General features: G+C 46.9%; 1 protein-coding gene and 1 long non-coding RNA gene across 3 annotated transcripts in view; one reads left to right on the forward strand and one right to left on the reverse strand.

Moving 5' to 3' along the window:
• The window catches only part of LOC125448884 (uncharacterized), a 128,838-nt gene that overhangs the window by 89,189 nt on the left and 12,188 nt on the right, over positions 1-27,461 (forward strand). The window contains exons 17-23 of the mRNA XM_059641828.1: positions 5,092-5,386; positions 7,151-7,185; positions 7,575-7,670; positions 8,789-8,863; positions 13,249-13,404; positions 14,809-14,909; positions 16,190-16,327. Of these exons, the coding sequence (XP_059497811.1) occupies positions 5,092-5,386; positions 7,151-7,185; positions 7,575-7,670; positions 8,789-8,863; positions 13,249-13,404; positions 14,809-14,909; positions 16,190-16,327 (896 nt within the window). The remainder of the gene's footprint in view (positions 1-5,091; positions 5,387-7,150; positions 7,186-7,574; positions 7,671-8,788; positions 8,864-13,248; positions 13,405-14,808; positions 14,910-16,189; positions 16,328-27,461) is intronic.
• LOC132206786 (uncharacterized) lies at positions 7,498-26,973 on the reverse strand. Of its 2 annotated transcripts, XR_009443157.1 has the most exons (4): positions 26,569-26,973; positions 22,147-22,280; positions 10,861-10,941; positions 7,498-10,724 (listed from the first exon to the last, which is right to left on the reverse strand). It is a non-coding gene; the product is annotated as an uncharacterized LOC132206786 (long non-coding RNA). The 2 variants fall into 2 exon arrangements; XR_009443158.1 differs by having other exon boundaries at positions 7,498-10,941.

A 27,461-nucleotide genomic window follows, 5' to 3' on the forward strand; every position in this document is an offset into this window, starting at 1 on the left:
ATTTCAAATTCCTCTTTGTTTTGGTGTATTTTAAACACAGCTTTTAAATAAAGTGTGCGTTGCTTAATTTTGAGCAGTTGGACCAACTAAATTGCATCTGGAGCACAGCATTGTGCGTTTAAAATAAGAAAAAGTCAGGGACTAGGCCTTAATATATTTTGAGGGAGCCTGGTCTGGTCTATAACACCATCATCCACACCAGCACCTTGCTTTATTGCCTTGTCCTTTTTTGCTTTCACTTTCCAAGTCTCCATGTAGAGTGAGAATCCCTATGGAGCCCACCGAGGTTTGGAGTGGAACTCCGTACATAGCAGGAATGAGTGACAATACCGAGGCATGTTAAAACAACCAGTTTATGAAACAGAATATAATGGAAAGAGAGGAAACAGGGGAGAAAAAAAAATGTAAAGCCACTTTATTGAAAGAAGGCACTCTGTATGTAAACATGTACGTAGAACAGAAGAAAGGAAGCATTGTAACTCTATTATCACACAAACAGCAAACCCAAAACGGGAATGCTCAAGATCCAAAGTGAGAAGCAGTCTGTCCATGACAAGTCTCCGAAATAATGAAACAACCACGAGCAAATTAATCACACATTTCAAATAATGTTAAACAGGGATGGGCTCTGTGTTTCTCTCCTCACAGGTGCCACCAGAGCTGTTGAGTTTCTCCAGCACTTTTTAAAAAAAGTGTTAATAGTACTGTAGCTGACTGTGCACTGCATACTTGCATGTTGCCCATTACTGAATACCCCATTCACCACCCTCACAGCTACTTAGGTTAAAGCTTTTCCATAAGACATAGGAGTGGAAGTAAGGCCATTCGGCCCATCGAGTCCACTCCACCATTTAAATCATGGCTGATGGGCATTTCAACTCCACTTCCCTGCACTCTCCCCATAGCCCTTGATTCCTTGGGAGATCAAGAATTTATCGATCTCTGCCCCGAAAGCATCCAACATCCCGGCCTCCACTGCACTCCGTGGCAATGAATTCCACAGGCCCAGCACTCTCTGGCTGAAGAAATGTCGTCTCATTTCAGTTTTAAATTTACCCCCTCTAATTCTAAGGCTGTGCCCACGGGTCCTAGTCTCCCTGCCTAACAGAAACAAGTTCCTAGCGTCCACCCCTTCTAAGCCATACATTATCCTGTAAGTTTCTATGAGATCTCCCCTCAACCTTCTAAACTCGAATGAGTACAATCCCAGGATCCTTAGCCGTTCATCATATGTTAAACCTACCATTCCAGGGATCATCCGTGTGAATCTCCGCTGGACACGCTCCAGGGCTAGTATGTCCTTCCTGAGGTGTGGGGCCCAAAATTGGACGCAGTAAGGACACTACATTCTGTAGCCTATGTGATAATGGTTGCAGGACAATTCTGCTCAAGATCATCTCAACAATACAGCTCCCCCTGCCTCCAGCACTCATGCCCGTACCCAATGAATCAACAACTTTCCTACATCCTTCGAGCCACATGCTCAACTCTTTGATTTTAATATTTTGTTCATAGTTCGGGTAGTCATCCAGGGATTGTTGCCTTTGTGAATGTGCCTTTCAGTTTCACCCTGAGATCCTCATAGTGCCTCAGAACAAGCTACAGAGGGACCAAATGCTGTCTAAACACAGATCGGTTGTCAGCTAATTGAAAGATGGAAGACAGTTCAAATAGTCTCCCTGTGCTCCAGTGACATGCAGAACGGATATTTGAACACTATACTTGTGTGATGTTGCTGTATGGTCTATAAATGGTGCGGAACTAATTCACCAGGAACCAAGTGTATTTCAGAGCGCTCTAGTGGGCAACATGCACGGATGCAGTGTACAGTCAGCTACAGTACTATTAACACTATTTTTTAAAAAAGTGCTGGAGAAACTCAACAGCTCTGGTGGCACCTGTGGGGAGAGAAACACAGTTAATATATCAAGTCCAATATGACTCTTGCTTGGAACTGAATAGGACTGGAAAATTATTGTTTTTATGCCAACGTTTTCTGTTTTTATTTCAGTTCTCCAGCATCCATGGTGCTTTGCTTTTATATTACTGGATAATGTGACACTTGCTCTCCAAGCTAGGTAGTGTAGGCGAGTTAGAATTAAACAACGAACTCTGAGCTTCACAGGCCTGAAGTCTCATTAATTCAAACTCATTAATACTGTGGACATTTCAAATGAGGGCAAGGGGGCAGGAATGTGAGCGGGGAAACAAAATGGAAATAGAAGATAGAAAAGCAGAAACAGAAGGCAGGGGAAACAAGAGCTGGCAACAGATAGGGCTGGAGTAGAAAGTAATGTGCAAAAATATCAAGAGAGATATCTCACAATACTTATATGAATGCACAGAGCAATAAGGTAGACAAATTAACAGCATAAATAGTTGTAAATGGGTGCAATATGATTGTGACTGAGGGAACATGATTGTGAGGTGACCAATTTTGGAGACTGAACATCCAAGAGTATTCAATCTTTAGGAAGGGCAAGCCAAAAGGAGAGGGAGGTAGGGTGACATTGCTAACAAAATATGAAATCAGCCCAACAGTGAGAAAGGATATAGGTGCAGGAAATTCATTAATCAGATCACAAAATCTCTACAGTGTGGAAACAGGCTCTTCAGCCCAACACATCCACTCCGACCCACACAGCATACTACCGGAGACCCATCCTCTATCCACTCCAGGGTTATTTGGCATGGCCAATCCACCTAGCCCACACATCTTTGGACTGTGGGAGCACCTGGAGGAAACCCATGGGGAGAATGTGCAAACTCCATACAGACAGTCGCCTGGGGTTGGAATCGAATCCATGTCCCTGGCACTGTGAGGCAGCAGTGCTAACCACTGAGCCACCAGAATCAATTTCTGAGTGGAGCTGTGAAACAAGTAGTGAAAAAATACTTGCGATAAGGGTACTGCAGTAATCATTGGTGGCGTTCATCAACATATAAAACAGGGCAACCAACAACAGCAATAACACTGTTGAAGATAAATTCCTGGTATGCATATAACATGTTCTTTTTACACCACCATGTTGAAGAACCAACCCGGAAACAGGCTCTTACATTTGGTTTTGTGAAAGGAGAAGGGGGTCTTTTCCCAACCTTTACCAAATTAGGGCAATTTCTGGTCAATCTCTTAATTATGATCAGTGGAGAAGTCCTCCCAAAGCTGGAATATTTCCTGAACCTGGAGAGTCACACCTCATCTAAGGCTGCCATCGATGTGGAGAACCAATATTGTGTCCAATTTGCAAACAGTGCCTTTAGATGCTGAAGGACGAGTCTTTGATGACTGCAACACATGTATTGATCCTAAGATCCTTGTGTTTAGGCAGTCACCTCCCGACTCTTTGATATGGTTGATACTCATACCCCGTATAGATGCCACCTCAAAATATGAAATATTCAGCTCCTGCCACAGAATGCCAGGGACACAGGCTTGATTCCACCCTATTCTCCCCTGTTTCTGCTTGGGTTTCCTGTGGGTGCCCTTTTTTCCTCCCACAGCCTAAAGATGTGCAGGGTGGCTGCGCTAAATTGCCCCATCGAATCCAGGGATGTACAGGGTGGGTGGGTTAGCCATAGAAAATGCAGCTTTACAGGGAGACTGTAGAAGGTGGGGGCAGGATGCTCTTTGGAACCCTAACCCTAGTGAGATCCCCGATGGACCAAATGGCCTGCTTCAATACTGTGGAGATTCTACACGCTCGAGAAGTATCACGAGCAACGCCGTTCAGCAGATAGCTGCTCTTCATCAGCTCTGAGGACGGTCATCCTAACATCAGCATCCTTGAAGGAGCCAACATTTTGGCTATGTGAAAACCGAATGAGCTGCGGATGCTGTAAATCAGAAACAAAGGCAGAAATTGCTGGTAAAGCTCGGCAGGTCTGGCAGCCGCAAAGAAGTTAACACTTTGGGTGTAGTGACTCTTCCTCAAAAGTGACGGCAGCAAGAAAAACAAGATAGGGCGGGGTGTGAGTAAGTTATTGGGGTACGGATAGAGCCCAAAGAGACAGAAGAGCAGTTGGAGAGATAAAGGAGTGGATGACAATCTGGCTGGGAGGGTGAATAGCTATTAACGGGGGCTGTTAGTCGCAAACAAGTGGTTGCGTCTACAGGCAGGCTATGTGATAACAAGGCCTGCGGCGTGTGGGGGAGGGGATTGGTTAAGGACATGGGAGAAGGTGTCTCAAGCCCTGAACTTGATACCAAGTCCGGGGGGGGGGCGGAAAATGAGGTGCTCTTCTTCCACCTCGCGCTGAGCTCTGCTGCAACACGGCAGCAGGCCTGAGACAGAGATTCTTCTTCGGAAATGGGAAGTTGGGAGTGGAAAAGGGAGCCGGGAAATAAAGAGGGATAGACAGGGAGAGGAGTGGTGGGGGCGGGGTAAGGTGACGGTCTACTTTCCGGCTCCTCTGATGCTGCCTGGCCCGCTGAGTTTCCCCCAGGTCCCAACACCACGTTGGCTCTGACTGCAGCTCTTTGCTGTCTCTGAGGTGGAGAGACGCTGGCCAGAGGACAGGGTAGTGTGTTGAATGGGAAGGGGGACTCAGGAAGCTCAGGCTCTCTCTCCCCGACTGCATCCCTCAACCAGCCCAGTTCGTCCCCTCCCCCCACTGCACCACACAACCAGCCCAGCTCTTCCCCCCCACCCACTGCATCCCAAAACCAGTCCAACCTGTCTCTGCCTCCCTAACCTGTTCTTCCTCTCACCCATCCCTTCCTCCCACCCCAAGCCGCACCCCCCGCTACCTACTAACCTCATCCCACCTCCTTGACCAGTCCATCTTCCCTGGACTGACCTATCCCCTCCCTACCTCCCCACCTACACTCTCTCCACCTATCTTCTTTACTCTCCATCTTCGGTCCGCCTCCCCCTCTCTCCCTATTTATTCCAGTTCCCTCCCCCCATCCCCCTCTCTGATGAAGGGTCTAGGCCCAAAACGTCAGCTTTTGTGCTCCTGAGATGCTGCTTGGCCTGCTGTGTTCGTCCAGCCTCACATTTTATTATCTTGGAATCTCCAGCATCTGCAGTTCCCATCATCTCAGGCTCTTGTTCCCGTTTTTGCAAGCGGCATGCTCCCCTGGCTCAGCCACGTGCTCAGGAAGCCCCGCCCCTCGGGCGCCTGGGAAGCGTCACCGTGGCAACCGGCCGCCATTTGGCGGGCACGAGGCTGAGCCCAGGGCGCATGCGCAGCAGCCATTTCACTCCAGGTTCCCGTCGGCGGGTTGTTCAGAGTCGGCTTTTGGTCTTAAGAGATCATCGACACTCACACACATACACAGCAAACAGGGCAGTTTTCTCAACATTTGAAAAAGCAGAGGACGAACGCGCTCCGACTGACACGCCCAAAGCAGCGGCCCGCAAAATGGGGTCCGGTTGCCATGGTGAGGCGGAGCGCTTTCTGAAAACATACGTGCAGCATACCAAACAGCCACGTTCATCGTTTAACCTTCAAGGATCTCTTCCCTACGCCCTGCCAGGGATGTCTTCCGACTTGCCGAGAGATTTTCCGCGTTCCTCCTCAGCGTCTGACACCCCGATGCCATTCGAATGACGAAATGTATGGAGACCACCGGAAGTAGCGGTGAGTGACAGCTTTCTCTGCCAATGGGGATCTGGGCTCTGCCCGATGGGCGGGGCTAGACCTCTAGCCACTCAGAGACAGCTGGGGGTGGGACTTGGTGGTGATTGGTCAGTGAGGGGGGAGCTGATAGGTGGGAGAGAAGACGGACAGATCAAGGGGGCGGGGGTGAGAGGGAGGTGTTGGTGTGAGGAGATTTTGAAGCTGGTAAAGTCCACATCTGGAATAGAGATAATGGGAACTGCAGATGCTGGAGAATCCCAGATAACAAAGTGTGGAGCTGGATGAACACAGCAGGCCAAGCAGCATCTCAGGAGCACAAAAGCTGACGTTTCGGGCCTAGACCCTTCATCAGAGAGGGGGGGAGGGCAGAGAGTTCTGAAATAAATAGGGAGAGAGGGGGAGGCGGATAGAAGATGGAGAGTAAAGAAGATAGGTGGAGAGGAGAGTATAGGTGGGGAGGTAGGGAGGGGATAAGTCAGTCTGGGGAGGACGGACAGGTCAAGGAGGCAGGATGAGGTTAGTAGGTGGGAAATGGAGGTGCAGCTTGAGGTGGGAGGAGGGGGATGGGTGAGAGGAACAACAGGTTTGGGGAGGCGGGGACGAGCTGGGCTGGTTTTCGGATGCAGCGGGGGTAGGGGAGATTTTGAAGCTGGTGAAGTCTACATTGATACCATTGGGCTGCAGGGTTCCCAAGCGGAATATGAGTTGCTGTTCCCCACTGGGTTATAGGCTTTCATAGCGGAATACGAGGTGCAGCTCCTCCAGTTTCCGGGTGGCATCGCTGTGACACGAGAGGAGGCCTAGGGTGGACATGTCGTCCAGGGGGTGGTCTCACCAATGTAGAGGTGGCCCCATTGGGAACAGTGGATATAATAGACCACATTAGCGGAAACCTCCTCTCAACTACCTTCCTGCAAGAATGTGATCCCCTACTCCCCATTCCTCTGCCTCCGCTACATCTGCTCCCAAGATGAGGTGTTCCACTCCTGAACATCCCAGATGTCCTTGTATTTCAAGGACTGCAACTTCCCCCACCTTCAGTGGTCGAAAACGCCCTCGACCGCGTCTGTTGCATTTCCTGCTCCTCAGCCCTCACATCCCCTGCCCGCAATAAAAATAAAGACAGAATGTCCTCACGTATCACCTGATTAACCTCCGGATTCAATGCATCGTTCTCTGCCACTTCCACCACCTGCAATCTGACCCCACTACGAAGGATATATTTCTCTCCCCACACTTATCTGCCTTCAGGAGGGACTGCTCTCTCCATGACTCCTCATCCGTTCCACATTCCCCACTAGTCCTCCCACCTTTTCCTGCAACCACAAGAAGTGCCACACCTGCCCCTAAACCTCCCCCCCTTCACTTCCATCCCAAAAAAGCCTTCCACATCAGACAGCTGTTCAGCTGCATATCCACTAATGTAGTCTGAAGCTGCCTGACCTGCTGTGTTTCTCCACTCCACACTGTGTTATCTCCAGCCACTCAGAGCGCCCAGACAGGAGTAGGGCGGAGCCTCAGTTTGAGATCTAGTGAAGTTTCAGTGTTGTTGTCCTTTCCTCAGGCAGTCTCCCAGTGAGGAACTACAATGAGGATGGGGTATATCTATTTTTCAACCAGCTGCAGACTTGACTTGTCTGCAAAAAAAATGCAAAAGATTCTCAATTGTGATTTGAACTAAGCCACCTTTCAAGAGTGAAGAACAGCTTCTTCTGACTGTCATCAACCTTTTGAATGGGCCTCTTTTAATGTAAACGTTTATCTCTCTCTCTCTCCACATTCTCAGTAGCTGCAACACTGTACCCTGCATAAGTGTAGAGCTGGATGAACACAGTTGCTTCCTGTGGGAGAGAATTCTACAGGTTCACAACTCTGAGTGAAGAAATTCTTCCACATCTCAGTCCTGAGCGGCTTACTCCCTAATCGGGGTTCAGCCGCTGCAGGGTTCCCAAGCGGAATATGAGTTGCTGTTCCCCACTGGGTTATAGGCTTTCATAGCGGAATACGAGGTGCAGCTCCTCCAGTTTCCAAGTGGCATCGCTGTGACACGAGAGGAGGCCCAGGATGGACATGTCGTCCAGGGGGTGGTCTTACCAATGTAGAGGTGGCCCCATTGTGAACAGTGGATACAATAGACCACATTAGCGGAAACCTCCTCACTGGGTTATAGGCTTTCATAGCGGAATACGAGGTGCAGCTCCTCCAGTTTCCGGGTGGCATCGCTATAACCTAATGTGGCTTAATCCTTAATCCAGCCCTGCTGGATGCTGCTTGGCGTGCTGTGTTCATCCAGCTCTACACTTTGTTATCTCGGATTCTCCAGCATCTGCAGTTCCTATTAAGACTGTACCCTGCATTCTGTTTCTGTTACTCTGGTGCACTTTACAGTATGGTCTGCCAGGAAAACACTAAGACAACACTTTTCACTCCACCTCAGTACACATGACAGTAATAAATCAAATCAAATTCAAACCAAATATTGATTTTTGAAAGTGAAGACTTGTAGTCTGTTGACTTTGACATGTACTTAAAACAGCTAAAGATGATGGGCTGAATGGCCTTACTTCCACTCCTATGTCTTATGGTCTTATACAAGGAATCAAGGGCTACGGGGAGAGTGCAGGGAAGTGGAGTTGAAATGCCCATCAGCCATGATTTAAATGGCGGAGTGGACTCGATGGGCCGAATGGCCTTACTTCCACTCCTACGTCTTATGGTCTTATGGATGTTGGAGAATGGGAGCACACCAACCCATTTTTATGGTTTCGAAATGTGCATCAGAACTGGCAGGCAATGTCCTCACTCAGAAGGGAATGAACAGGTCCCCAAACAGAGGCAAGAAAACACACCCAGAGGGGGGCTCAGAGCTAGATAGGGACTCGAGGAGGGTGCAAGGAAGGATCTCAGTGAAGAAGGCTTGGGATTTCAGAGCACAGTAGAATAGAACAGTACAAGGAAAGACTGGATGAACTAGCCTTATATTCACTGGAATTCAGAAGACTTGGCAGGGTTGTATCTCACAGAAATGTATAAAATCCTGATGGGGCTGGACAATCTAGATGCAGGAAGAATGTTCCTGATATTGGACGAGTCCATAACTATGGGTCATAGCCTAAGATTAAGGAGTAAGCCGCTCAGGACTGAGATGTGGAAGAATTTCTTCACTCAGAGAGTTGTGAACCTGTAGAATTCTCTCCCACAGGAAGCTACTGGGGCCAGTTCATTGGATATATTCGAGAGGGAGCTCGACATGGCCCTTGTGGTTAAAGGGATCAAGGTGTATGGGGAGAGGATGGGAATGGAATACTGAGATTGCACAAACAGCTGTGATCATATTGAATAGGGGTGCAGGTTCAAAGGGCTAAATGGACTACTCCTTAAACTATTTTCTATATTTCTCTGCTTCATTGGCGGGAATCTGGGGGCCAGTATCTGCAAAGGTGAAAGGTTGGGACACCCTACAAAGAAATTAGAACTATCAGTACTTATTTATATCCAGTACTTGCAGCAATGACTATCATAAACAAGCTTTACGGGTTGTTTGAGGGGACAATTTTACAAATGGGAAACTCAAAGCAAACATCACATTGAGAACAGTCACAAGAATCACCAGGAACTGATATTCATCAGTCTTTGAATGTGACAGGAGAAATGTTTGTCAAGGGGGAAAATTTTAAACATGGCACGGGTACAATTGCAACCTTGGGCAACTGTCCGTGTGGAGTTTGCATGTTCTCCCTGTATCTGAGTGGTTTTCCTTCAGCTGCTCCTCTTTCATCCCACAGTCCAAAGATGTGAGGGTTAGGTGGATGCTAAATTGCCCAGTGTGTCCAGGGATGTGCAGGGTTAGCCATGGGAAATGCAGGATTACAACGAGAGGGTGGGGGGTGGGATGCTCTTTGCAGGGTCAGGGTGGACCCGACAGGCCAAATGGTCTGCTTCCACACTGGAGATTCTACGATTCTAGGTGGATTGGACATGTTAAATAGCCTGTAAAGTCCAGGCTAGGTAGATTTGTCATTGGAAATGCAGGCTTACAGGGATAAGTTAGGGGGCTATGTCTGGATCAGATGCTCTTTGGAGGGTCAGCGTGATTCAATGGGCTAAATGGCATGCTTCCACATTGTAGAGATTCAATGATTTAACAATGGGACTGGAAAAGCAGAGACATGCACAGAGACCTGAGTGAGAGTGTTTCAATGGACTGTCTGTGGAATGAGCTTTATTCTGTTACACAGCCTGAAAAGATATCACACCAGTAAAAATAGGGAGGAAGCATTCACTCATTCCTTATGTGAATATGTTCAACTACCTGCCCAACCTCGAAAGGGACAGAGATGCCTGCACCATGCAGAAACCTTGGAAAGGTGGGCACTGTGAGACAGGATTCTCTATCTGCACTAGAAATCCATCGACACAGTCACACTTGGGAGAGACCATTCGTCGTAGGAGGTTGAGGGTGACCTTTGAAGAGGTTTATAAGATCGTGAGGGGTATAGGTAAGGTGAGCTGCAATGTGACCTCCCAAATCCTGTACCCACTGCACTGACCAATAAAGGCAAGCATACCAAAAGCCTTCCCAGTAACCCACCTAAATGTGATTCCACTTTCAAGGAACCATGAAGGTCTCTTTGTTGAGCAACAGTCCCCAGGACCTTATCATTAAGTGTATAAGGCCTGCCCTAATTTGCGTTTCCAAAATGTGGCACTTCACATTTATCGAAATTAAACTCCATCTGTTACTTGTCGGCCAATGGGCCCATCTAATCAAGATCCCGTTGAACTCGGAGGTAACCTTCGTTGTCCACTACACCTCTACTTTTGGTGCGATCCGAAAACTTACAAACTTCACCTCTTGTCTTCACATCCAAATCATTTATACATATGATGAAAAGCGCTGGACCCTGCACCAATCCTTGTGGCACACCGCTGGTCAGAGGCCTCCAGTCTGAAAAGCAATTCTCCACTCTATTGTCTTCTACCTTTGAGCCAGTTCTGTATCCAAATGGCTAGTTCTCCTTCTATTCTGTGTGATCTAACCTTGCTAACCCGTCTTCCACGAGGAACCTTGTTGAATGCCTTACGAAAATCCACATAGATCACGTCCACTGCTCTGCCTTCATCAATCCTCTTCATTACTTCTTCAAAAAAAACTCAATCAAGTTAATGATACATGATTTCCTAGGCGCAAAGCTACGTTGACTGTACTTAAATCAGTCCTATCCGAGTAAGTCAGCATTTGGCCCACTTGGCCCTTCCTATTCATGTACTCACCTAGATGCCTTCCAAATGTTGTAATTTGTACCCGCCCTCTGCCACTTCCACTGGCAGTTCCTTCCTTTCATGCACCACCTTCTGTGTGGAAAAAATGACCCCTCAGGTACTTTTTAAAACATACCCCTCATGTCCTCCAGTTTTGGACTCCCTCTCCCCATGTCCACCCTAGGAAAAAGACCTTGACTATTCACCGTATCCATACCCCTCATGATTTTATAAACCTCTATAAGGTCACCCCTCAGCCTCTGACGCTTCAGGGACAAAACAGCCCCAGCCTATTCAGCCACTCCCTATAACTCAAACCCTTCAGTCCCTGGAAACATCCTTGTAAATCTTCTCTGAACCCGCTCCAATTGAATAATAAATCCTTCTTCTCTCACCTTAAAACTATGCCCCCCTTAGTCTTGAAATCCCCCACCCTCGGGAAACAACACACGCAATTCACTTTATCAATATCCATCATGATTTTATAAACCTCTGTGAGGTCACTCCTCAACTTCCTATGTTCCAGTGAATAAAGTCCCAACCTCTCCTTATAACTCAAACCCTCCATTCCCAGCAACGTCCTTGTAAATCTTTTCTGAAGCCTTTCCAGTTTAATAGCCTGCCTATAACAGGGCGACCAGCACTGCGCGCAGTATTCCAAAAGAGGCCTCACCAACATCTTGTTCAACTGCAACATGACGTCCCAATTCCTGTACTCAAAGCTCTGAGCAATGAAGCTAAGTGGCTGAACACCTTCTTGACCACCCTGTCTACCTATGACGCATTTTTCACGGAACTATGCACCCAAACTGAGGGCGCTGCTGAGAAGGATTCTGGGACGAGTCGTCTCAGTCACCAGCAACTGCCCAGGAGTGAATAAGAGAAAGGCAAGCTTTAGCGGACTGGCCATTTTGGGGTGGAAGTGCTGCTGGAGGTTTTCGGTGAAGGCTTAAGTGAATACCGGTGAGGAGGGCAAACAGCAGTGAGGTAAGGCAGTCGGAAGAGGAGCAAACTACTGTAGCTCCTGAAGACATGAGGGTAAAGGAGAAGCAGAAGCAAGTTTAACCGTGAAGCCACAGGCAGCAGCTAAGTGAGTGGCTGGTGACTGGTGAGTAGCTTCTCTTCACTTTGCCGCTGTTGTTAATTTGAGGGTTAAGTAGTGGCAGGAGATCCCTGACTCGTCTCATGCTGCTCCTGCTATGCAATGTGGGAACTCAAGGGAACGTACTGATGTCCTGGACTCATTCATGCGCAGGAAGTGTCCCCAGCTGCAGCTCCTTCTGACTGCTTGACAGCTCTGGAGCCATGACAGGATTTGCTTTTGGAGTGTCTGCGAGGCTGAGGGAATCATGGATAGCACGTTCCATAAGTTAGCCACAACTCAGATAAAAATTACTGAGGAAGGTAGGGAATGGGTGGCCAACAGACAGCGGAAGAGCAGGACAGTAGTGCTGGCGTCCCCTGTGATCACCTCCCTCCAAAACACACAAACCGTTTTGGATAGTGTAGGAGGAGATGGCTCACCTGGGGAAGGTAGCAGCAACCTTGTTTGTGGTACTGTGTCTGGCTGTGCTGTCCAGGAGGGTGGAAAAATAGTGTCAGAGTGATAGGGAGAGTGGATTCAACTGTAACAGTAATAGATAGGAATTCTGTGGCTGCAAACGTGAGTCCAGGATGTTATGTTGCCTGCCTGGTGCAAGGGTCGAGGATGTCTCAGAGGGACTGCAGGACATTCTGGAGGGGGAGGCTGAACAACCAGCTGTTGTGATGCTTGTAGGCCTCAACAATACAGGTAAAAAAAGAGTGATGAGGTTCTGCAAGCTGATTTCAGGCAGTTAGGAGTTAAACTTGAAAGTATCACTTCAAAAATAGTAACCTTGGGATTGCTACTAGTGCCACGTGCTACTCAGAGAGTTGGAATGGCGGGATAGCTAAGATGAGTACGTGACTTGAAGGGTGGTGTAAGAGGGAGGGATTCAAATTTCTGGGAGCTTGTAAGCAGTTCTGGGGAAGGTGGGGCCAGTACAAACCGGACAGTCTGCATCTGGCCAGGACTGGAACCAATGTTCTGGGGACAGCGTTTGCTGAAGCTGTCACAGAGGGTTTAAACGAACATGGCAGGGGGATGGGAACTAACGCAGGAAGTTGGAGGGAAGGAAAGTAGGGACAGAAACAAAGGACAGTAAGGGGAAAAGTGAAGGTGGAAGGCAAAGAAGCATAGACAAAAATAAAAAAGGGCCACATTTCACAACAATTCTAAAAGGGCAATAAATGTCAAAAAAAGAAATGTGCCTGAAGGCTCTGTGTCTCAATGCAAGGCGTATTCATAATAAGATGGATGAATCAACTGTGTAGATAGTTATTAATGGATGTGATGTAATTGGCATCATGGAGACCTAGATCCAGAGTGACCAAGGATGGGAACTCAACCTCAACGGTAATTCAATTTTTGGGAAAGATAGACAGAAAGGAAAGGGAGGTGGGGTCGTGTTGCTGGTTAAGGAGGAGACTAACACAATAGTAGGGGAGGACATTAGTGTGGATGATGTGGAATCAGTATGGGTGGAGCTGTGGAACACCAAAGGGAAAAAGACTTTTGTGGGAATTGTGTACAGACCATTAAAACAGTAGTTGTGATGTTGGGGACTGTATCAAACAGGAAATTAGAGATGCATGCAGTAAGGGCACAGCAGATATTATAGGTGACTTCAATCGACACAATAATTGGACTAACCAAACTGGTAGCAATGCAATGGAGGAGAATGTCCTGGAATGTATGAGGGATGGCTTCCTCAACCAATATGTTGACAATAAAATAGAGAGCAGGCCATCCTAGAGTGGGCACTGTGTAATGAGAGAGGATTAATTAACAACCTTGTGGTTTGAGATCTTTCGGGGAAGAGTGACCATGATATGGTAGAATTCTTCACTAAGAGGGAGAGTGACACAGTTAAATCTGAAATTTGGGCAGAAAACTTAAAGAAAGATAAATTTGACGGTTGGAGGCATGCATTGACTAGAATAAGCTGGCCAAGGATACTTAAAGGGTTGACGGTGGATAGGGAATGGCAGACATTTAAAAAACTCATGGATGAACTTCAACAACTGTACATCCTTATCTAGCATAAAAGTAAAACAGGGATGGTGGCTGAACCGCGGAAAACAAGGGAACTTGGGGTTAGTGTTAAAGCCAAAAGAGGAGGCACATAAATTGGCCAGAAAAAGCAGCAATCCTGAGGACTGGGTGAAATTTGAAATTCAACAGAGGAGGACAAATGGTTTAATTTGGAAAGGGAAAATAGAATATCAAAGTAAGCTTGTGGAAAACATAAAAACTGGCTGCAAAAGCTTCTATAGATATGTGAAGAGAAAAAGACTGGTGAAGACAGATGTGGGTCCCTTGCACTTAGAATCAGGTGAATTCATAATGGCCAACAAAGAGACGGCTGACCAGTTGAACAAATACTTTGGATCGGTCTTCACTAAGGAGGACACAAATAACTTTCAGAAAATGCGAGGGAACGGGGGGGGGTCAAGCACACAGGAGGAACTGAAGGAAATCCTTATTAGTGAGGAAATGGTATTGGGGAAATTGATGGGATTAAAACCCTGATAAGTCCCCAGATCCTGATGCTCTGCATCCCAGTGTATTTAAGGAACTGGCCCTGGAAATAGTGGATGTATTGGTGATTATTTTCAGCATACTGTGGATCTCGAAGAGTTTCAATGGACTAGGGGGAAGCTAATGTAACCCCACTGTTTTAAAAAAGGAGGAGGGAAGAGAGGAAGTGTGGGACTATAGGCAGGTTGACCTGACATCGATGGTGGGGAAAACACTGGAGTCAATCACTAAGGATGTAATAACTGAGCATTTGGAAAGCAGTGACAGAATTGTCATCAAGTCAACATAGATTCACTAAAGGGAAATCATGCTTGACAAACCTTCTTGAATTTGTTGAGGATGTGACCAGTAGAGTGGACACGAGTGAATCAGTAGAAGTTGTGTATTTGGACTTCCAAAAGGCTTTTGACAAGATTCCACATGAGATCAGTGAGGAAAAGTAAAGCTCATGGTATGAGAGGTAATGTATTGATATGGATAGGGAAATGGTAGGCAGACAGGAAGCAGGGAGTTGGAATAAACAGGTCCATTTCTGAGCAGCAGGCAGTGATGAGTGGAGTACTGCAGGGTTCAGTGCTGGAATTTCAGCTGTTCACTCTATATTGGTAATGATTTGGACGAAGGAATTGAATACACAGTCGCCAAATGTGCAGATGACAGTGAGCGGGTGGCAGTGTGGGCTGTGAGGAGGGTACTAAGAGGCTGATTGGCGACTTGTACAGGCTGGCTGAGTGGCTAGATGCATGGCAAATGAAGCTATCCACGAAAACAGGAAGGCAGATTATTATCTGAATGGTGGCAGTTGAGGAAAGGGTGAGGCGCAACGAGACCTGGGAATCATGGTGGAACAGTCTCTGAGGGTTGGCATGCAGATGCAACAGGCACTGAGGAAAGCTAATGGCATGCTGACCTTCATAATGAGAGGATTTGAGTATCGGAGTAAGGAGGTCTTGCTGCTGTTATACAGGGCCTTGAGAGCTGTGAGGTTACACCTTGAATATCGTGTGCAGTCTTGGTGACCTAGTCTGACGAATGGCATTCTTGCTGTTGAGGGATTCCAGCAAAAGTTCACCAAACAGATTTCCAGGATGGTAGGACTGTCATATAAGGATTGATTGGGCTTGTATTCGCTGGAATTTAGAAGAATTAAGGGGGGAATTTCAGATACTTGTAAAATCCTGATGGGACTGGACAGGCTGGGTGCGGGAGGAAACGTTCTGAAGCTGGGGAAGTCCAGAACTAGGGGTTACAGTCTAAGAATAAAGGGGTAAGTAATTCAGGACTGAGATGTGGAAGAGTTTCTTTAGTCAGACAGTTGTGAACCTATGGAATTCTCTCCCCCAGAAAGCTGTTGGGGCTAGTCCGTTATATATATTGAAGGTGGAGCTGGACATGGCCCTTGCGGCTAAAGAGACAAAGGGATACAGAGAGAAAGCAGGAGTGGATACTGAGATTTCATGATCAGCCATCATCGTATTGAATAGCTGGTGCAGGCTCGAAGAGCCGATGGCCTACTCCTGCACCTATTTTTCCATGTTTGTGTTTCTACAAACCCTGGGTCCCTTTGTTCAGCAACACTCCCCAAAGCCCTGCCATTACCCGTATAAGTCCTGCCTTGAGTTGCCTTATGAAAATGTAACACCTCACATTTGTCTAAATTACACGCCATCTGCCATTCCTTGGCCCACTGGGTCCAGAAAACGAATTATGTGATTTCAGGGATGAGGAACTTCAGGCTCGTGGGTGGATTGGAGAAGCTGCTAGGGTTATCCTTGGAGAAAGCAAAACCAAGGAGAGGACAATACTTAAAGGTGATTGGCTAAAGAAAGCAATGTCAGAAATAGCCGCTTTTATGCAGTGAGTGGACTGGTGTGAGATATATAGCAGGGAGGGTGCTGGAGACTGATTCAGCTGTGGCTTTTCCCAAGAGAATTGGATAATTACCTGAAGAAGGAACAATTGCAGGAGCCAAGAGGTAAAACCAGGGAGTAGGGTTGCTCCGGGAATGCCAGCAATGATTACAATCAGCCAAACATCTGCTGTGACCATCTTGCGACGGGAGGTCGTGACGTAATGGTCGAGTAACTAGAATATCCTGCTATAGGTAGGATGTTGTGAAACTTGAAAGGGTGGTTCCGAAAAGATTTATAAGGATGTTGCCAGGGTTGGAGGGTTTGAGACGGAGGCTGAATAGGCTGGGGCTATTTTCCCTGGAGCATTGGAGGCTGAGGGGTGACCTTATCAAAGTTTATAAAATCATGGCAGGCATGGATAGGGTAAATAGACAATACTTTTTCCTACCACAGGGGAGTCTGAAACTAGAGGGTATAGGTTTAAAGTGAGCAGGAAAAGATTTGAAAGGTCCCTGAGGGGCAACATTTTTGTGCAGAGGGTGGTATGTGTATGGAATGAGCTGCCACAGGAAGTGGCAGAGGCTGGTACAAGTACAACATTTAAAAGGCATCTGGATGGGTACATGAGTAGGAAGGGTTTAGAGGGATATGGGCCAAGTTCTGGTAAATGGGACTAGGTTAATTTGGGATATCTGGTCTGCATGGATAAGTTAGATCAAAGGATCTGTTTCCATGCTGTCCTGCTGTATGACTGTTCTGGGTTCGAATCTCACAATGGTGAAATTGGAATTCAGTCTAAATCTGGAATAGAAAGTTATAATCGCAGTTGACTGTCCTTTCATGAAATCTGTCATCCTTAATTGATGTGGCCTACATGGGACACTAGACCTTCAGCCACCTGAGTGATGCCAAATTGCCCTCTGAAATGGCCAAGCAAGTTCAAAAGCAAGTAGGGACATGGTCCCAATAACCTTGAGCTGGTCCAGTTAGCAGTGAACTTTTCCCACGAAATAGTGTCAGTCAAAATGAACACTGACACGTATGTGGACTGCTGACGTTCAGTGTATTTACGTTCAGTGTAAACTTGGCACAGTCAAGCATTGCTATGTTCTGTGTGTTCAGGATCAGCTCAGCACTGTTACCTTTGGATGTGTGGTAAGAACATCATTGGACAAGTAATTATGTAGCCCAGGCTATTTGTCCTGTGGACAAATCAGAAGTTGCTGGAGAAATTCAGCAGGTCTGGCGGCATCTGTAGAGAGAAAGCAGAGTTAACATCTCAAAACTCTGCTTTCTCTTGATAGATGGTGCCAGACCCACTGAATGCCTCTAGCAATTTGCATTTTTTTTGCATTGGATCTTCAGAATCCACAGTTCTGTTTTATTTTAACATTGTGTGTAAATGGACCATGGCAGATAGTGAGATTTGAATTCAGTAAAAACCTGGAATAAAAAGGCAAGTCTACTAAGACCACAAGATATAGGAGCAGAAATGGGCCATTTGGCCCATCGAGTCTGCTCCACCATTCAATCATGACTGAAGTTTCTCAACCCCATTCTCCCGTCTTCTCACCAGAACCCTTGAATCCCCTTATGAATCAAGAATAGATCTACCTCTGTCCTAAATGCCGTCAAATAACTTGGCCTCCACAGGCCTCTGCAGCCATTAATCTCAAAGCATTTTACACATCTATAAAAAGCAAGAGAGTAACTTATGGAAAGGGTTAGCTCACTCAAGGACAAAGGAGGAAATTTACATGTGGAGCCAGAAGAGGTAGATGAAGTCTTAAATAAACACTTTAGAACATAGAACATAACAGCACAGTACAGGCCCTTCGGCCCTCGATGTTGTGCCGACCTGTCATACCGATCTCAAGCCCATCTAACCTACACTATTCCATGTACGTCCATATGCTTATCCAATGACGACTTAAATGTACCTAAAGTTGGTGAATCTACTACCGTTGCAGGCAAAGCGTTCCATTCCTTTACTACTCTCTGATTAAAGAAACTACCTCTGACATCTGTCCTATATCTTTAGCCACTCAATTTAAAGCTATGCCCACTCGTGCTCGCTGTCACCATCCTCGGAAAAAGGGTCTCCCTAGCCACCCTATCTAACCCTCTGATTATTTTATATGTTTCAATTAAGTCACCTCTTAACCTTCTTCTCTCTTACGAAAACAGCCTCAAGTCCCTCAGCCTTTCCTCGTAAGACCTTCCCTCCATACAAGGCAACATCCTAGTAAATCTCCTCTGCACCCTTTCCAAAGCTTCCACATCCTTCTTATAATGGGGTGACCAGAACTGTACACAATACTCCAAGTGCGGCCACACCAGAGTTCTGTACAGCTTCACCATAACCTCTTGGTTCCAGAACTCAATCCCTCTATTAATAAAAGCTAAAACACTGTATGCCTTCTTAACAGCCCTGTCAACCTGGGTGGCAACTTTCAAGGATCTGTGTACATGGACACCGAGATCTCTCTGCTCATCTACACTACTAAGAATCTTACCATTAGCCCTGGACTTTGCCTTCTGGTTACTCCTACCAAAGGGCATCACCTCACACGTCTGCATTAAACTCCATTTGCCACCTCTCAGCCCAGCTCTGCAGCTTATCTATGTCTCGCTGCAACCTACAGCATCCTTCGTCACTATCCACAACTCCACCGACCTTAGTGTCGTCTGCAAATTTACTAACCCATCCTTCTACGCCCTCATCCAGGTCATTTATAAAAATGACAAACAGCAGTGGACCCAACACCGACCCTTACGGTACGCCACTAGTAACTGGTCTCCAGGATGAACATTTCCCATCACTACCACCCTCTGTCTTCTTTCAGCAAGCCAATTTCCAATCCAAACTGCTATATCTCCCACAATTCCATTCCTCCGCATTTTGTATAATAGCCTATTGTGGGGAACCTTATCGAACGCCTTGCTGAAATCCATATACACCACATCAACCGGTTTACTCTCATCTACTTCTCAAAGATGGTCACCTTCTCAAAGAACTCAAAAAGGTTTGTGAGGCACGACCTTCCCTTCACAAAACCATGCTGACTATCCCTAATAAATTTATTCTTTTCTAGATGATTACAAATCCTATCTCTTATAACCTTTTCCAACACTTTACCACCAACTGAGGTAAGGCTCACTGGTCCATAATTACCAGGGTTGTCTCTACTCCCCTTCTTGAACACGGGAACCACATTTGCCATCCTCCAGTCATCTGGCACTATTCCTGTAGACAATGACGAGTTAAAGATCAATGCCAAAGGCTCGGCAATCTCCTCCCTGGCTTCCCAGAGGATCCGAGGATAAATCCCATCCGGCCCAAGGGACATATCAATCTTCACCCTCTGAAGGATTTCTAATACCTCTTCCTTGTGAACCTCAATCCCACCTAGTCTAGTAGCCTGTATCTCATTATTGTCCTTGACAACATTGTCATTTTCTAGAGTGAATACTGTTGAAAGATATTCATTTAGCGCGTCCCCTATCTCATCTGACTCCACACACAACTTACCATGACTATCCTTGATTGGGCCTAATCTTACTTTCGTCATTCTTTTATTCCTTAAATACCTATAGAAAGCCTTAGGGTTTACCCTCATCCTATCCGCCAACAACTTCTCATGTCTCCTCCTAGCTCTTCTCAGCTCTCTCTTTAGGTCTTTCCTGGCTACCTCGTAGCCCTGAAATGCCCTGACTCAGCCTTCACATCTCATCCTAACATAAGCCTTCTTCTTCCTCTGGACCAGAGATTCCACCTCCTTAGTAAACCACGGCTCCCGCACTCTACAGCTTCCTCCCTGCCTAACAGGTACATACTTATCTACGACACACAGGAGCTTTTCCTTGAATAAGCTCCACATTTCTAATGTGCCCATCTGCTGCAGTTTCCTTCCCCATCCTATGCTCCCTAAATCTTGCCTAATCTCATCGTAATTGCCTTTCCCCCCAGCTATAACTCTTGCCCAGTGGTATACACCTATCCCTTTCCATCACTAAAGTAAACATAACAGAATTGTGATCACTATCACCAAAGTGCTCACCTACTTTCAAATCTAACTCCTGGCCGGGCTCATTACCCAGTACCAAATCTAATGTGGCTTCGGCCCTTGTTGGCCTATCTACATACTGTGTCAGGAAGCCCTCCTGTACACACTGGACAAAACTGACCCATCTATAGTACTCGAACTATAGTGTTCCCAGTTAATATTTGGAAAGTTGAAGCCCGCCATGACAACTACCCTGTCTCTCTCACTCCTATCGAGACACATCTTTGCTATCCTTTCCTCTACGTGGCTGGAACTATTCGGAGGCCTATAGAAAACTCCCAACAGGGTGACCTCTCCTTTCCTGTTTCTAGTCTCAGCCCATACTACCTCAGTTGACGAGTCCCCAAACATCCTTTCTGCAACTGTAATACTGTCCATGACCAAGACCTCCACCCCTTTTACCATCTTCTCTGTTCTTACTGAAACATCTAAATCCCGGAATCTGCAACAACCATTCCTGTCCCTGCTCTATCCATGTCTCCGAAATGGCCACAACATCGAAGTCCCAGGTACTAACCCATGCTGCAAGTTCACCCACCTTATTCTGGACGCTCCTGGCATTGAAGTAGACCCACTTCAAACCAACTTCTTGCTTGCCGGTGCCATCTTGCTTCCCTGAAACTTTATTTCGGACCACCCTACTCTCAACCTTTTCTATAGTCGAACTACAATTTTGATGCCCAACCCCTGCTGAATTAGTTTAAACCCACCCAAATAGCCTTAGCAAATTCCAGCCCCCCCCCAGGATATCGGTACCCCTCTGGTTCAGTTGAAGACCATCTTGCTTGTAGAGGTCCCACCTACCCCAGAAAGAGCCCCAATTATCCAAGAATCCAAAACCCTCCCTCCTGCACCATCCCTCTAGCCACGTGTTCAACTCCTCCCTCTCCCTATTCCTCGCCTCACTAGCACGTGGCACGGGCAACAAACCAGAGACAACAGCTCTGTTCGTCCTAGCTCTCAGCTTCCATCCTAGCTCAATGAATTTCTGCCTTAAATCCCCATCTCTCTTCCTACCTATGTCGTTGGTGCCAATGTGGACCAAGACTTGGGGCTGCTCCCCCTCCCCCTTAAGGATCCCAAAAACACGATCAGAGACTTCACGAACCCTGGCACCTGGGAGGCAACACACTAACCGTGAGTCGTTCTCGTCCCCACACAACCTCCTATCTGTCCCCCTAACTATGGAGTCCCTAATGGCTAATGCTCTGCTCCTGTTCCCCCTTCCCTTCTGAGCAGCAGGGACAGACTCTGTGCCCCACTGCTTTCCCCTGGTAAGTCCCCCCCCGAACAGTATTCAAAACTGTATACTTATTGTTGAGGGGAATGGCCACAGGGGATCCCTGCACTGCCTGCCGGTTCCCTTTCTGTCCCCTGACCGTAACCCATCTGCCTTTTTCCTTTACTTGAGGAGTGACTACCTCCCTGTAACTCCTCTCAATAACCCACTCTGCCTCCCGAATGATCCGAAGTTCATCCAGCTCCAGCTCCAGTTCCCGTTATTCTAAATTCCCAAGACTTCAAAAATAAAGAATAAACAATAAACTTGTTACCTTACCAATCAGGCACACAGAACCTTTTTTTTTGATTCGAGGAGGAGGATGGGTGGGAGACAATACCCGGGTAGTGTTTCAGGTAACGCAACCACACAAATATATTACCTCACTCACTCATCAGTCCCGTGTCGGCTCCTGCTCAGCGTCCCTCCGCGTATTCACGAGGTAAGCTTTTTAAAGATTCAAAAACCGTGACTCACCGGCTTCCTGACAGGCCCCTGCTCCAAGCTCCCGCTCGCGCTGCTACTCAACCAGAAATCAGTATTCATCAGAGAGGGAGAACTGGTGGAGGATGATCTCAGGTAAGGGAGTGTCAAGTATCTAAGGCCAAGTTCTGTTAAAAACGAAGAGGTGTTATGTGCCTTCAGAAGTATTAAGGTACATAGGTTCATGGTCCTGATGGGATCTATCCCACAATATTGGACGAGGGAAGAAAACAAATTGCTGGAGCATTGACAGACATTTTTGTATTTTCTTTGGCTACAGGTGAGATCCCAGAGGACTGGAGAATAGCCAAAGGTGTCCCATTGTTTAAGAAGGATAGCAGAGATAATCCACGAAATTACAGGCCTGTAAGCTTCACGTTGGTGGTAGGGAAATTGTTGGAAAAGATTCTCAGGGGCAAGATCCATATGCATTTAGAAGCAAATGGACTTATTAGCAATAGACAGCATGGTTTTGTACCAGGGAGATCGTGCCTCCTTAACTCGACTGAATTTTTTGAAGAGGTGACGAAGATGATGTGTTGACATGGACTTCAGTAATGCCTTTGACATGGTCCCACATGGCAGACTGGTACAAAAGGTGAAGTCACATGTTATTGGGGTGAGTTGGCATGATGGATACAGGACTTCCTTTGTCATAGGAGACAGAGTGTAGCGGTGGAAGGATGCTTTTCAGAATGGAAGGCTGTGACTAGTAGTGTTCCACAGGGATCAGTGCTGGGGCCTGTGCTGTCCACAGTCTACATAAATGATTTAGAGGAAAACATAGCTGGTCGAATTAGTAAGTTTGTGGACGATATAAAGATTGGTGGAGTTGCAGATAGTGAGGAGGACTGTCAGAGGATACAGGAGGATATGGATCAGTTGGAGGCATGGGCAGAGAAATGGCAGATGGAGTTTAATCCAGAAAAACATGAAGTATTGCACTTTGGAAATTCCAGTACAGGTGAGAATTATACAGTGAATGGCTGAACCCTTAGGAGTATTGATAGGCAGAAGGATCTGGGTGTGCAGGTCCACAGATCACTGAAGGTGGCAGTGCAGGTAGATATTAAAAAAAGATGTATGGCACGCTTGCCTTCATTGGAAGGGGCATTGAGTATAAGGACTGACAAGTTATGCTGCAGCCTTACAGAAGTTAGGCCACACTTGGAATATTACATGCAGTTCTGTCACGCCCACAGTACTAAAAGGATGTGGATGCTTTGGAGAGGGTACAGAAAAGGTTTACCATGATGTTGCCTGCTACGGGGGATTTTAGGTATGAAGTCAGATAGAATGGAACGCAGGAGGTTGAGGGGGCAACCTGACAGAAGTTATAAGATTGTGAATGGTGTGGATCCAATGGGAAGTGTGAGACTTTTTCCCAGGGCAGACGGGTCAATTACTAGGGGACACAGGTTCAGGGTGCAGCTTGCCGGGGGGAGAGATGTTTAAAACAGATGTACAAAGCAAGTTTTTCACACAAAGGGTGGTGAGTGCCTGGAACGTGCTGTCAGAGGAGACAGCAGAAGCAGACATAATAGCAGCGTTCAAGAAACACTTGGACAAATACATGAACAGGAAGTGAACAGAGGGATACAGATCCTGTAAGTGAAGGCAGTTTTAATGGTGAAAGGCAAAACGTGGTGGCACAGGCTTGGAGGGCCAAAGGGCCTGCTCCTGTGCTGTATTGTCCTATTTCAGGGAAAAATACAGGGATCAGTGTTAGTGCCTCAATTTTTCACATTAGAATCGTAGAATCCCTCCAGAGTGGAAGCAGGCCATTTGGCCCATTGAGTCCACACTGACCATCCAAAAGCCTCCCATGACATCACCACCACCCAGGTTCGATTCCAACCTCGTGTTCTGTCCGCATAGAGTTTGCAAATTCTCCCAGTGTCTGCGTGGGTTTCCTCCGGGTGTTCCAGTTTCCTCCCACAGTCCAAAGATGTTAAGGGTAGGTGGATTGGCCATGCTAGATTGCACATAGTGCCCAGGGACGTTTAGGTTAGGCGGATGAGACATATGGAAATCAGGGGTAGGGGAATGAGTCTGGCTGGATGCTGTTCGGAGGGGTGGAGTGAACTAGTCCGGCTGAATGGCCTGTTTTCCACACTGTAGGGATTCTATGATTAATCCACCTAGCCTGCACATTCCTGGACACTGAGACAATGACCAATCCACCTAACCTGCACATCTTTGGACTGTGCAAGGGAACTGGAGCACCCGGTGGAAACTCTTGCAGACGCCGAGAGAATTTTCAAACTCGACACAGACAGTCACCCAAGGCATGAATCAAAACTGGGTCCGTGATACTGTGGGACAGCAGTAATAATAACTGAGCCATCTAATGACTTGGATAATAGCACCGAAAATCATATATCCAAATTTTCCTGGTGATACGAAGTTAGGCATTAGTATTATTAACAGTGTAGATGACAGCATAAAGTTACAGAGATATTTAAAATGTCACAAACAGTACATAAAATAATCCAGAAGGCTAATAGAATGCTAGCCTTTCTATCTAGAAGGCCAGGATATGAGGATGCATAAGTCATGTTGTAGTTGTACAAAACCCTGGTTAGACCCCACATGGAGGACAGAGCAGATCTGAGCACCGCACCTGAGGCTTTGGAGGGAGTACAATGTAGGTTTACAAAAATGACAACTGAACTTCATGGGGTTAAGTTACGAGGAGAGGTTATACACAGTTTTCTCTAGAACTTGGAAGGTTAAGTAGTGATCTGATTGATATTGTCAAGATATTAACAGGAAAAGACTGGGTTGACATGATAAACTATTTCCACTAGTAGGGGATTCCAGAGTGAAGGAGAAGAGTCTATGAATTAGGACCAAACCAGTCAGGAGAGTTGTTAGGAAGCACTTCTATACATGACTTGTGATGGAGGTGTGGAAGTCTCTTACACAAATGGCAGTAGATGCTTGATTCATTGTTAATTGTAAATCTGAGATACATTTTTCTTGTTAAGCAAAGGTATTAAGGAATATATGGGGTTCGGCGACAGATCAGCCATGATCTTATTGAATGGTGGAACAGGCTTGAGGGGCTGAACGGCCTACTCCTGTTCCCAGGGCAGGGAGGGGGTGGTGGTGGGAAACGGTTTGCAACTGGAAATTTTCAACAGAAAGGCAACTGAACAAAGTGAAAATAAAATCACATTTTAAGCATCATTATGCAAGGAAACAAGAGGCGATGTTGACCACACTTGATCTTCTTCACAAGTGGAGCTTTAAGAGTACGGTTTAAAAAAAAAGAAAATGATGGAGTAAGGCCATTTGGCCCATCGAGACCACTCTGCCATTTAATCATGGCTGATGGGCATTTCAACTCCACTTCCCTGCACTCTCCCCGTAGCCCTTGATTCCTTGTGAGATCAAGAATTTATCAATCTCTGCCTTGAAGACATTTAACATCCCGGTCTCCACTGCGTTCCGTGGCAATGAATTCCACAGGCCCACCACTCTCTGGATGAAGAAATGTCTCCTCATTTCCGTTTTAAATTTATCCCCTCTAATTCTAAGGCTGTGCCCATGGGTCTGAGTCTCCCCACCTAACAGAAACAACTTCCCAGCATCCATCCTTTCTAAGCCATACATTATCTTGTAAGTTTCTATTAGATCTCCCCTCAACCTTCTAAACTCTAATGAATACAATCCCAGGATCCTCAGCCATTCATCGTATGTTAAACCTACCCTTCCAGGGATCATCTGCGTGAATCTCCAGTGGATACACTCTAGCACCAGTATGTCCTTCCTGAGGTGTGGGGCCCAAAATTGGACACAGTATTCGAAATGGGGCCTAACTAGAGCTTTATAAAGTCTCAGGAGCACATCGCTGCTTTTATATTCCAACCTTCTTGAGATAAACAACATTACATTCACTGTCTTAATCACAGACTCTACCTGCAAGTTAACCTTTAGAGAATCCTGGACCAACACTCCCAGACCCCTTTGTACTTCTGCTTTACAAATTTTCTCACCATTTAGAAAATAGTCCATGGCTGTATTCTTTTTTCCAAAGTGCAAAACCTCACATTGAATTTCATCACCCATGTCCTGGACCACTCTCCTAAACTGTCTAAATCTTTCTGCAGCCTCCCCACCTCCTCAGTACTACCTGCCTGTCCACCTATCTTCATATCATCAGCAAACTTCGCCAGAATGCCTCCATTTAAGTACACAAGATGTACATTTATTAGTCTTAATTACAATTTAAAGTTTCAAGCTGGTTTACTTTCTTGGGGGTAAAAGTGATGAGTGGAGATGTGCAAAAGCCATGAATGGGATGATGGGCTGAATGGCTTCCTTTGCAAAGTTGCAACAACAGACCGCGAAGCCCCGCCCACCGACTGTCCCCAGAACGAGACGACAGTGCCGCATGCGCCCTGACCTCACCCGTGGGCCTTCAAAATGGTGGCCGGTTTCCATGTTAACGCGAGATAAAGTGTGAAGCTGGATGAACACGGCAGGCCAAGCCGCATTTTAGGAGCACAAAAGGTGTCGTTTCGGGCCTAGACCCTTCCCGAAACGTCAGATTTTGTGCTCTTGAGATGCTGCTTGGCCTGGCATGTTCATCCAGCTTCACACTTTGTCATCTCGGATTCTCCAGCATCCGCATTCCTATTATCCATGTTAACGCGAGCCGGCAGCCTTCTGAGTGCCGACAAAGCGCGAGTTGAGCTAGCACTTAGAGTCGAAGAAGACCCTGTCTCGTCGTCGGTTGCCACGTCTTCCTTTTTGACCCCCGCCTCTCCAATTTCTTCCCAGACCTCAACATTGAGGCAAACGAATTTAATAGGCGGGCTGTGAAGCGGGATGATTGACGGATGTTCTTACCCAATGGGGAACGGCACTCTTGCCATCCTACCAATCACAGACGCCCGTGTCTATCGTCCCTCTCCGGTGTCCAATTGCATGTGATGGATGTATGTTGACGTTGGGTCCACGGGTGGGTGGAGCCGCCCCTGCAGCCAATCACAGATATCGGGCTCCCATTCCCGACATTGGCGACCGTCGAAGCCGACTGTGACGGTCAAGCGCCGACGACATATTATTGACGGATAGATTCGCCAATGGAGAGTCGATCCGCTTGTTTTCATCTTAACCAATCACAGGGTGCGGGCGGCCACGCCCACTACTTTGGGGAACGGCGCCTTCCGACGGGGATGGAACGATGACTGACGGGGCTGTCCGCCAATGGACAGAGACAGAGGGGCCAAGCGTCCCGCCAACCAATCACAGGACGTGGGGGACTGTCACCCTCGAGGTGGGAGGCCCGAGCCGAGGTG

The sequence above is a fragment of the Stegostoma tigrinum genome, chromosome 43, assembly GCF_030684315.1.
Source record: "Stegostoma tigrinum isolate sSteTig4 chromosome 43, sSteTig4.hap1, whole genome shotgun sequence".
Taxonomy (NCBI): Eukaryota; Metazoa; Chordata; class Chondrichthyes; order Orectolobiformes; family Stegostomatidae; genus Stegostoma; species Stegostoma tigrinum.